Below are 13225 nucleotides of genomic sequence, written 5' to 3' on the forward strand. Positions count from 1 at the left end.
CAGCCTTTTTGCATTGACAAAATGTTAAGCAATCATTAATCAATCCATAAATCAACCCAGACATTTCCTTAAGAATTATGTAAAAAAAAAGCTCACAACAACAGCTGTACTTAAGTTGTCAGATCAGTTCCAAAGTAACATCATTCTTTTTACCAAAGGAACCTATGTGTCATTAGGCTCCTAATGAATAGTACTTGATAAGTTACACACAAGGAACCTATTTGAGATATTAAATGTGAGTTGTTTCAGTTGTATTCGACAATCAGAAAAGTATCATACGTCTCTAGTGGCTGTCATGGCTGTGGTGGCTTTTTTCTTGCCAAAATAGAATACTGTGGATTCATTTATTTTTGTGAGCATCAATTTTCATGGATTGCATACAAGCCTATAAAACTGTGTACTTAGTAGAACATTTAAATTTGTGGTTCACTAAAATTGATATCCCACCAATAATAATGAATTCTCACTAAAAGAAAGAAATTTTCTTTCAACTATTTAAAAAATACTCAACTATCTTTGTCAATGTTTGTCTCATTTGTAAATTCCAGAGAATAAGTTCAAAGTCAGGTGGCAAAAAATTGCACAGCTTACAGAAAACTTTTGATTCAACAGTGCGTGCATGCTTGTGATATGAACTCCTAGGACAAATGGTCATCATGCATGCTCATGTTTATATTCAGTATTTAAAGTAACAGAATTTCCCACAAGACAATTTATCTAAAAAAATAATTACACCTATGTAATCATAAGAAGCACCTCATAAAGTGGCACAACTTTAATTTGTCTTCATTACAAAATCTATTACAACATATGGTGTTAATTAGGGTTTATCATCATAACCTAGAATGAAAAATAATGGCTTATGTTAGAATTATCTCTCTTTGACCTAAAATAGGATGAGTCATTGTGTACTACTCTCTGAATATTCCTACCGACTAGTCCACTAATTTAGTTCATGTAAGTCTAAGGATATAAGACAACTTATTTTTGGTCACAAGTTATGAATTAAGACAATGATAGTAATCCACACCACATTAGTCCTATTTTACAGGTCAAGTAAGCACCTTTATACACAAATTTATACTAGTACCAATCTTGAGTGTTTTGTACTTCCGGAAATAAAATTTGTATGACTTCAGAGCTTCTTTCAGATTATTTATACTTGAAAACCTATTTGTTCTACTTAAATTATGAAAAGGATTAACCTCACATCCACAGTTTCCCTGTGAGAACCCCTCTCTGTGTTGTATCATAATAGGAGCTCAATAAAAGTAATATTTCACAATTTCCTGTGCTATCTTTAAAACAACTTCCAGACAGGTGCTACTTATTTAAATCATTTCTTTATATATTTTAAAGATTTGGTGGGAACCTTTCATTGACTGATAGACAAGTACATGTATTTTGTAAACAAACTGACAGGATACAACATGTAATGATAAACAACACCAGGTTTGAAGTGCTTATGTTCCAAACTACATCCTTGTACTGATAGCCAACTGGAAAGTCCTAATATACATATCCTATACTCCTGATACTATCAGTTTACTTTCTATATCTACTTTACAAAAAAGTCTCTATTCAATAAATACTTTCTAATTGAACAGGAAAAGAAGGCAAAGCAAGATTATTCCAGAACTCTAGTTTGAGAATTCTCTTGAGTAAAATAAATTAATCATACCTTAGGTTACATGATAAACATATGGTTAATGAATTATACAAATATTACACACATTACACAAGTATTTCTGTGTAGACATAACCAATATTTGCTTCTGCGCCTTGGTGCTTTGATATTTTATGTCATGTCAAATCAAACATGATGTTTTTTCAAGTTAACTTATTCTTTTCTGAAAAGAACAAATCAACTCTCATAAACATGATAAAAATCTTGGCAAATCTGATGAATTTCATATCTTTAAAAGATGATATTTTAAAACATTGTTGACAAAAAGACATACATAGATAGTTTATTGCACTCTATAACTACTTAAATGTTCAAGCCATGAAATGTTGTGTCTATAAATTGGCTAATCTTTGCTTATATTTAACACATTGTTTTTGTGTTATTGTCTATAAAAAGTACTTTTTCCTGACTTACATTGTAAATAGATCCATGTATATAGTAAGATTAAATCATAGATCCATCTTTATTATAATATAGAATGATACAATCGTCCATTAAGTTCCCTATTTATTTCCTGTTTTCCATCAAGTTCATAAGAGATGGCAAAACCTGACTTCCTGAGTATATGTTAATTTTACATGTAGACACAAACAGGTAGCTTGTCATAAAAATATCATAAATATTAGGCAGACAAACTATGATTTCTTTAATTCATAATGAATAGCATTTAGACAGGAACCAGAATGTCTCATCACAATGACTGCTGCATAAAACTTCCACTGTTTATAGCAGATATATTTAGCACAGCAGTCTCCTATATTATTTTTTTTTGGTCATTTCCACTATCTTCAAAAAAAATCACCAACCAATTAAGATAATATAAACATTCCTACCTTTTATAAGTTTAGTACTGTCCCAACTTATATGCAGAGAATTATAGATTTTCTTGTAAAAACATTATGCAAGAAGTCCAATAAAATCATGATATTGTCTGTCTGTATTGACTTAATGCATGCAGCCAAAACAAAAACTTGAATTAAACTCCTGTAATTTTAACAGATTTAAAAATGTAGTAATATGATGTATAAATATAAAACATGTGTTCAGCAGATTTGTGTCTATCAGACATATATCACGGCAGTCACTTTTTCCATTCAAACTGCTTGAATATACATTACAAATAGTGAATAAAATATAAAATTCCCCTTTAACTGAAAGATTCAGCTTAAAAGGAAATTATGTCCTGATCAGGGTGGGAAATAATTAATCTCATCACATTTATTCCATTTTTTCATTCTAAAATGTCCTGTAAATTCTGTATTTATATTGCACAAACCTGTGGTATAATTTATAATCCTATACAGAAGAAATATTCACAATTCACTATTTCCATCATCAAGTAGCAGTCCTTTTAAATCTTTATTGACACCATCTGTATGCAAAGAATCAAATACCATTTACATCAATTAACTCCAATTTCATACTTTTTACCTCAACAAATGAGATTTATTTATGGAAATTATTCTCCAACCAACACTGCATGTCACAATGTTTCCTAATTTAAACAGGTGTAGGAGGACAATTTTAATATTTTGTAATTGATTAAGAATCAATTTCTATGTTAATGTCTTACCTTATTATGTGCAATATATATATAATTCCCTGATTAGAACATTATGGATTTTCTCCTACAGCAACCTACAGTGATCAATTAAATTTACAATAAAGTATTCAGACTCCCATTGACTACATCCACACATGTACACATGTAGGAATACACAAGTTCAAGGTAACTTAAGGTCAAGCTGACTGACTGCTGTGTCTGTCATTGCATACTTTGTCATCTGCTTCTAATTAAATCCTACTTGGTTCTTGTTTTTACAACATCTGTCTACTATGGGAGGTAACTCTGTCACCACTAAACATTTGATTATGTACATCAACAGGACAGTTCATCCTAATTAAATTCATTTTTCTGCATCAAAGAAAAGCAAAAGCATTCTTTCATCTTAATTTGCCTAAGTTGAATTCACTGTAGAAATTTCATACCGGGTTCCAATTTAAAGAATAATTTTATTCTACTGCATTTACATTCGAGAAAAATCTAGCAATTTTCTAAATAAATAAAAAGATTGCAGATGGAAACCAAATGAAACAAACTGAATTGTTAGTGTTTTTAACTTTATCTTTACATATGTATGCTATACATTTGACAGGCTATTTATCAACAACTGTAACCATCCATCATGTTTGACACATAGGATTCCAAATTATACCAAATTACAACTTTACCATAGACACCACTCAGCTGCTTAAAGATATGTTTATGTCTGGGGTTAAGAAAACACTACTTTATATGCTTCTAATAGTTTTATATAGAAAACTATATCACCACTACTGTCTATAGGGGGTGTATATTAGACCTCCTGGAAGGTCATTAACACCTTCTTCAGGTGTCTACAGGTACTTGTACCCAAAACTTCAGGATTAAACAAAAACAATACATTTTTGAGTGATGAAATCAAAAGATCACATAATATGCAAGTCCTTATTACAATTTAAAAGCCCTCTTAAGCCAACGGATAGCAATTATAAGAGGCAAAAACTTTCTGTATGTGATGACCCCATCTCCTGAACTTTATCATTAATAACTGAAATATACATGTTCATATAACCTCGAGAGGAAATAAATATCTTTTCTGCACCTTACAGATAAATTGCAATATACTAAAATACGTCAGAAGTTAACAGGTGTTAATAAAAAGAACATTTTAATATAAATTCCAATCTTCTGGCACTCAGACAGCCTAAAATTCTTCATCAAATAACTTGTAATAGACTGATGGACTTTAAGCATTGGATCTTGAGCTTTCAATTGAAGTATAGATACAGGAAGGATGTATATAACACAACTATCTATACATACATGATTTAAACTTCCCAAAACCCCAGATAATTTTTATAATAAGAAACTGGGAGGTTATCAAACTATATCAAATGCATCCTTATATTACTGTAGGTCTAACAGTATCTAAATAGGTCTTTAAAAAAGAAACTTAATACATGTTAATGAAGAATAAAATTCGTAAAGGTTCCGAGGAACTCAGTGTCTCGCCTACTTTTGCTGTTAGTTGCAGGCTCAACAAATATGGGGAAAAAATTATTAAAAATTTTCCTCTAGATATAATCTTTTGATTGTAAGAAGTTCTGTTCAAGTTTGGTAAAAATCCAAGAAGGTTTATGAATCTAATAAATGTTTTAAAAATTTTAACTGCAGACTGTACGTAATGTTAACTGAAATAAAACTAAGTCCATTTATAAGTAATATACGGAAAAACAGGAAATAAATTTTTACAAAATTTCCTTCTAGATACTAGCTTTTGATCATAAACAAGCTTCTGTCCAAGTTTGGTACAAATCTAGGATAGTTTAAGAAAGTTATTAAAATTTTGAAAGCTTTAACCACAGAGTGAACGTAATGTTAACTGGCAGAAAAACTAAGTCCATTTATAAGTAAATACGGATAAACAGGATTTTTTTTTTAACAAAATTTACTTTTGAATACTATCTTATGATCACAAACAAGCTTCTGTCCAAGTGTGGTACAAATCCAGGATAGTTTAAGAAAGTTATTAAAATTTGAAAAACTTGAACCACAGAGTGAATGTTATGTTAACTGGCAGAAAAACTAAGTCCATATATGAGTAAAATACGGATAAACAGGATTTTTTTTTTACAAAATTTTCTTCTGGATACTATCTTATGATTATAAACAAGCTTCTGTCCAAGTTTGGTACAAATCTAGGATAGTTTAAGAAAGTTATTAAAATTTGAAAAACTTTAACCACAGAGTGAATGTAATGTTAACTGGCAGAAAAACTTAAGTCCATGTATGAGTAAAATACGGATAAACAGGATTTTTATTTTTACAAAATTTACTTCTGGATACTATCTTATGATCATAAACAAGCTTCTGTCTAAGTTTGGTTGAACTGCAGGATAGTTTAAGAAAGTAATTAAAATTTGAAAAACTTTAACCACAGAGTGAATATTTGTGGACGCTGCCAAAATGCCGACGGAATTTAGGATCGCTATGTCTCGCTTTTGCGACAAAAGTTGCAGGCTCGACAAAAATGAAAACCTAATAAAACGGAAATGTTGCTCAACCAAATTTTGTCAATAAAACAGAACTATAAACAACAGTCATACAAGTGGGAGGTTTAGGTAGCTATAAAACCAGGTTTAAGCCAACATTTTCTTCAGAAAATGCCTGTACCAAGTCAGGAATAAAAGTTGTTTTTCGCTTGTTCCGATGTTTGATTTTGTCAGTTTTTATGGACTTTCTCTTTTTGAATTTACCTTGGAGTTCTGTATTTTTGCTATACTTTTTTTATGCCCACACAGACATCTACACCAAAGGTAACAATCTCCAAATGTCACACTCAATTTTATTGAGGCTAACTAAAATAACATTTTATATTCTAATCCTGAATTCAATGTTATGCTTTTATTTGTTTTGATTTGAATTTTAGTTTGCAAAAGAAAAAAACAAGAGTGCACACACTGAAATGTCTCGCCTGCTTCACTGACCATTGATTTTATGTTGATAGTCCTAAATATAAAGCTTTACTAAAAGTATCACATAAACTTAACATGATCCAAGAAAATGAGGTCAAGGTCAGATAAACCAAACCAGAAATACATATACATCTTACAATCATCCCATACACCAAATATAGTTGACCTATTGCTTATAGTTTCTAAGAAACATACTTAACCAGGAACACTTAACATTGACCAATGAACAATGAAAATAAGGTCAAGGTCAGATGAACCATGCCAGAGAGACATATACACACCTTACAATCAATATATACATTAAATATAGTTGACCTATTGCTTATAGTATCTAAGAAACAAACTTAACCATGAAAACTTAACATTGACCAATGAACCATGAATATGAGATCAAGGTCAGATGATACCTGCCAGACAAACAAATACACCTTACAATCATTCCATACACCAAATATAGTTGACCTATTGCTTATAGATTAAGAAAAACAGACCAAAACACAAAAACTTAACACTGAGCAATGAACCATAAAAATGAGGTCAAGGTCAAATAAAACCTGCCACACTAACATGTACATCGTAAATTTTTTCCCTACACCAAATATAGTTGACCTATTGCTGTAGTATTAGAAAAAAAGACCAAAACACAAAACTTAACTCAACCACTTAACCATGAAAATGAGGTCCTCAGATGACACCTGCCAGTTGGACATGTACTCATTACAATCATTCCATACGCCAAATACAGTAGACCTATTGCTTATAGTATCTGATATATGGACTTGACCATGAAAACTTAACCTTGTTCACTGATAGATGAAATGAGCTTGAGGTCAGATGAAAACTGTCTAACAGGCATGAGGACCTTGCAAGGTACGCACATACCAAATATAGTTATCCTATTACTCATAATAAGAGAGAAATTAACATTACAAAAACCTTCACTTTTTTTTGCCAGTAGTCACTGAACCATGAAAATGAGATCAAGGACAAAGGACATATAACCAACACAAACATCATAACATAAGGCATCTATATACAAAGTATGAAGCATCCAGGTCTTCCACCTTCTAAAATATAAAGCTTTTAAGTAGTTAGTTAACGCCTCCGCTGCCACAGATCACTATCCCTATGTTGAGCTTTTTGCGACAAAAGTCGCAGGCTCAACAATAAGGATAAGAGCAAACAAATGTAACACTGTAGTCAGTCTGACAACATCTTGGTGAGACCAGAAGTTTTGTAAACAACCTGTTCACCTAGTATACTTGTTATCAAGGAAGCAGCATATTACATTCTTGTCATCTATTGTTTGCCAACTACAAGATAAATTACTACTACTTTTATTAATATACAATAGTTGTAGAAACATTTCTCTAGAATGTAAGGATATATATATTTAGCTGAATAAATGACAGATCATAAAATATGTCCTCTTATTCTTTGCTTCTGTCAAAGTCTTCTCTGAATTGCTGCCAAATAATCATTTACGTATCCATATATACCAATTCAATCATATAATTTAAATAATAACATTAATATCAACTTAATTTTTCCAAATTAATTTATATAAACTTTAAACTAGAAGCTCCAAGGATTCTAAAATCATCACATGACAAAGATACCCCTTCATAGTTGAAGAGAGTATTAAACTTCAAGGTTGTACCCATATTCATCTTTGCATCAGGACCAAAGTAACATCACTTAGTAAGTTCCCCATTAACCGTACATTACTGAATTTTATTTTTTCTACTGGTATTTCACTTCCAGAATAACTTGGAAGGGTTCCAGTAAGACACTTTTCAGACAAATTTGGTTCCATTCTGTTCAGTGGTTCTCAAAAAGATAAAATGTGAAATGTTAACAGACTGATGATAATGGAAGACAGAAGGTAATATCTCACATTTACTTTAGCCAGGTGAGCTAAAAAGGGAATCTCATTAGGTTCTGAAGTATTCGCCTAGGGTTGGGGCTCATTCATATATTCAAACATATAAAATTGAAATAAGATTCTACATAATTACATTATATCACTAATAGACCTAGGTTTTTACAGAGGATGACCTTGAGGTCACTCCGATGTATTGCTATCGCCTAAATTTCCATTATGCAAATTAGTTTTGGGATTTCAACCGATCTATAAAAATTATAGATCCGCGGTCATTACAAGGGAAAAAAGTGCATTTTTATACCTGCGATTCCATTCTCCGTTCGTACGATGTTTCATCAAAAAATGGAATCATTTCAGTTGTTGATTTAGTACTGAAAATTTGACTGAATTATCTCCTTATTAAATACGGTTTTATATGTTTAATAGGTGTTTAAGAAAGAGGTCAGGTGCTCATGTTTATTCATAAAATTATCGTTCATTCATGAATTTATCGTAAAATCAAAATCACTACACAGGTCACACAGGTTGTATACGTAGTGTCAAAAGATTACCTGTATAGTATCTAAAAATAGACAAACTTAACTGACTCCCCTTACTGTAGTGTGTGATAACATTTTGTGAGGGAATTCGATGTTTGCTATACCACTGTTCATTTCAACGCACTTTATGACGATACCACTTTATCAATATGAATGAAATTTTTTGCAGTGTTTTAAGAAATAATTTTACTTTAAAATCGCGTATCATTTGTGAACTATTAAATGTTTTACAAGGACGAATTTTCTGTATAAAGTCAATAATTGTGTGAACTTTTGAAGCCCAAACTTTTTATAGCCTTAAATACGCTAATGAAAGATCCGAAAACTATACCCATACAGAACGACATGTTTTTGAAATTGTAGCAAAACTTTTGGTGACAAATTTTAATTCGTTATTGCATAAATATTAACTTGAAATATCTGTCATTTTCTCCCTACCCAGTTTACCTCTATTACTCATTATGATGTGGACTTGACATTGTTATTGAATCTTATGCAATTTGATTGGATTAAGTTATTATTAGAATACCTTCAAACTGTTCATGCTTTTTCGTACGAGTATATTGATTAAATCAGAGCGTGCATGAATGTGTACAGAAAATTAAATGACCTGCAAACTGGACACTGGACCAGTCCATATTACGTTTTATAAATGAATAGATTTTTTTTTTATTTCCCAAATTACAGGGCCCATAAAGGGCATAAAATCAGATACAATTGATTTACATACTTGGTAACAACAACAATAATAGCGGCATATAAATAGATATTTAGTATATAAGCATTGGTCAGAATCAGATGAACGAAACTTAAGGTATGAAAGGTAACAATTGCCACTTTTTATCTTTTCACATAATTTTCCACATACACATTAGATAAATTATTTTTGATAGCCTATTGCGGAGAAAAAAGAGAAAGTTTACTGTATTAACGTTCTATCTCATTAAATACGCCATTTTTCGAAGATAAATGCAGAAAAACATTTATGAACGGCTACGCCAGGTAAAATTGTTGTATATCCTAAAAAAAATTACAATTTTCAGTTTCATTAGAATATTATAATAATAATAAATCCCAAATTTATGTAGTCATTAGATAAAGTCCTTATATGTCCGATCTGCCTATTTTTGGACATCAAAAGACAATACGATCGTTTTAAGGTCAATTTCGTCTACCTCACGCAATCTTGTTAGGCACTATAATGAAATGGACCTGAAATTTATTTCACATGTTTCCTGAAAATTGATAAATATCAAAGCAACATAGAGCTGTTTGTTCTAGTTCGTATAATGACAATTTAATGTCATGTTTGTTTGTGATGACCCCCCTTTTCGGGATTGCATGAGAATTATAGTTATCTCGTATCGCATGAGGATGACACATGTCAACTGAGCAATTATGTTTGGGACTTAGTTTTAAGGAATGATGTCAAAGTAACATTATGAAAATATTTTTAGTAAGCTGAAATATATATTTATTTTTTACATGTTTATGTCTTGTAAGATATTTTATTTCTGTCCCGTTTTTCAACATTTGCGTCTGGAAAGTTGAAATGTTTTAACTGAATGGTTAATTTAAATTAATTATGAAAATGGTTAAAATTAAATCAATAAAGGAAATTATTGCCCAGTTACAAACACTACCAGGGGATAATCCATAATGATTTTTTTTCAGTTATATGTTTCAGCACATGTATAATTAACCCCAACTTTAGCCTGGTAAACTTGTTGTCTCCTTGTAAAATATAAAACATATTTAAAATGATTTCCTGCTAAAGTCTTATATTGATATAAAGTTAAAACCGTCTTGCTTCTCACTAGTCAACACTCCTGTCCTGTCAGGTTTAATTCTTATATATATGGATGAAAAATAAAAGTCCACAAAACATTAACATGGCAGCAATTGCTTTTACAGCCTTTAAGACTTTGATTTTTTTTTACAGAAGAGTGTCCACCATGCACTTGCATTACACTATAATAATAGTAGAATAGTATGATATACATATAGATGAAAATTATATATACATGCAACCGTAATATTAATATAATATATAACAACAAACCAGTGTATTCTCTGGAACTATTATTATATTAGTATAATAGTCTAAGGTATACTGATTTATATCACTACAATATAATAGTTATTACGGTGAGGTTGAATTTCCTGTCATTTATTCACCATCCAAGCACGAACTTGTATAAGAAAAAAAAATCTCTGTAAATTAACCTCAGTTTCAGGTATAGAGATGTGATCTGTTTCTGTGACATGTGCTTTTGACCATCCACAAGAACCTGCGGTCATCCGATGTTCAGTACTTCAGTACTTCGATTATACATTAAATTGAACAAAGAAGAATAAAGTTGTTTATCAAAAAAGATGCACTCCTTCTTTTTTGTCTACAAGTTTTCAAACTCTTTATATTCTACTGCTATTTACTTAATTATCAAAACAGACATGTTGTGTCTAAATCAATTTCCTAAAATATATATCAGACCTGTCATAATACATAAAACATTAAAATTTCCAAAAGGTCAATTTAATAGGCAATTTACCAACAAGAACAAAAGTTTTTATTTTTTTCAAATTATTTCCCCCTCCCCTAAAAAAGAACAAAGTCCAAATCAAATTGAACATTCTAGAATCTCTACTTACATAAACCTCAAATATATTTAATGTTTATATTTATTAACAGTTGTTTATTTTTTTCTTGTGTAAGATATATATACATTAGCTTTGTAAATTGTACAATTCTTCAGTCATATTAAATATCAAAGTTTTTGTCCTTCTTTTTTCTGCTAACAAAACTACTGTCTATGCCTACTGTTTGCCAGTCCAATTTTGTTTCCACACATATTAAACATTAATTTTTCCACAAAATTTTCTAGTTGAATTTTATTGCTAGATTTGACACTCAACTGTGCAATTTGAATAGACCAAAAAACCAACATCATCTAATTCTTAAAAAAAAAACATACACTTTGCCAAAAAAGGACAAATGAATGTGCAATACATCAAGCGGTAAATTTCCCATATATAAAAAAATGTCAGGGAAGGACAGACGGTCAAGGGTAACACTTAATACCCCCTCTGCTGTGGTGGGGGCATCAAAAAGACTATAAAACAATAAAGATCTGCTGCATCAACATCATATTATCTTAAAGGCAAAACAATCATTAAAATACAATGACACCCGTGACTGACAAGATTCCTGACTTGGAACATGTACTCTAGTTTTATTTAGATCTCACCTATTTCTTGAAATTCCATATCTATCTTAAAAGTGTACAAAACTTTAAAGTTTTCAAGCAAGAGCTTGCACTTATTTTGTGACATCCGATATCATTAGTTTGCAAAACACACATGCTGAGAACAAAATGCTATGCTAATTAAAAATATTTGACCTATCAGTAAAAACTACACATTGGGGATCTGCTGTTAATGTGCCTTTCTTGTTGCTATTAGGGGGTTTATATTATTGTGGGTCAGAGGTCGGACATTGAAGGGAACTATTTCTTCAGGAGGGCCTTTCACTTGAAAATTCAAAGTTCTGGGCACATTTCTTTCTTTAAAGCAAATATGAACCCCTGGCCTTTGTTACTTCAAAATCACTAAACCAAAGACATACACACATACACACAACCTGTAAAAACTACCTCTGGTTAATCTCCTGTATTATTGAAAATCCATAATTTATATATCAGAAAATTCATGATATACTCAGAAGTTTATGATGGTAACATAACAATCTATCATAGACATCCTTAGAGGATTACAGAAGTATAACATAAAGAAATAATAAGTCTCTAATCATCATCTTACAGCTCTTTGTTTGGATTATTAACATATATTGATACAAGATAAATTGATTTTTTTTCTAGTGATATTAATGATCAATTTTTCTTTTATCATCAATATTTTATGATGCAATTACTTTTAAGAAGGTGATCTAATGCTTCTCACTTTCAACACATTCAAGACTTTCAAGTAATTAAATCTATATAGCTACCAGTATTATATATATATTACTGCCAGTCTATCCATGTCATAGTGTAATATAACAACCTTAACCTCACCCCTCTGATGTAACCTCTACTATAGCATAATACACAAATATCCTCAACCGTGCCATGGCCTAAAATTAAAAATAATCTCACCCCTCTGGTGTAATCAAGTCACCCCTCATATTGTTAAACTAACATTTAGTATCTTTCCCATTTTAAAAAAGCTGTTTAACCATTAGAATGTGAGACTGATCAGATATAAAATAAGTTCTTCTATTACTAACCACATCAAAGGTACTCGGATCATTTTTTTGTCATTTTTGTATCACCACTTCCTTACACCACTTCTAAACATAAAGTTTTCTACCCTTTCATAACCCTATTTGCATTAGAATTTTTAATTAGAATTGATGGAGGATTGTCCATATATCTGTATTAGTCACAGAACTGCTTTCAGTTACTGATATCATCTTTGTGTTTTAGTCACCTTAGCAGGACTAAACTTGTGTAACAGATTTAGATATTAGTAATGGCAACTGTTTCTGCTTATGGTAAATTTCAGTATTAAATATCTGCTGGATAAGTTGTGTCCTTA

At 30.9% G+C, this 13225-nt stretch overlaps 1 protein-coding gene across 5 annotated transcripts in view; it reads right to left on the reverse strand.

Annotated features, from left to right (window-relative positions):
• Positions 1–13225, reverse strand: part of LOC127730584 (ras-associated and pleckstrin homology domains-containing protein 1-like) — a 99338-nt gene that overhangs the window by 67428 nt on the left and 18685 nt on the right. For 2 of the 5 annotated variants that reach the window (XM_052239040.1, XM_052239036.1), the window contains exon 1: positions 2102–2237. The exons of 2 other annotated variants lie outside the window; for them this stretch is intronic. In XM_052239040.1, the coding sequence (XP_052095000.1) occupies positions 2102–2118 (17 nt within the window). In that variant the 5' untranslated portion in view covers positions 2119–2237. Of the gene's footprint in view, positions 1–2101; positions 2238–3260; positions 3510–13225 lie in introns of those variants that run through there. One more of the 5 variants, XM_052239039.1, reaches the window with a different exon arrangement.

Source organism: Mytilus californianus, unplaced genomic scaffold (genome assembly GCF_021869535.1).
Source record: "Mytilus californianus isolate M0D057914Y unplaced genomic scaffold, xbMytCali1.0.p SCAF_2, whole genome shotgun sequence".
Classification (NCBI taxonomy): domain Eukaryota; kingdom Metazoa; phylum Mollusca; class Bivalvia; order Mytilida; family Mytilidae; genus Mytilus; species Mytilus californianus.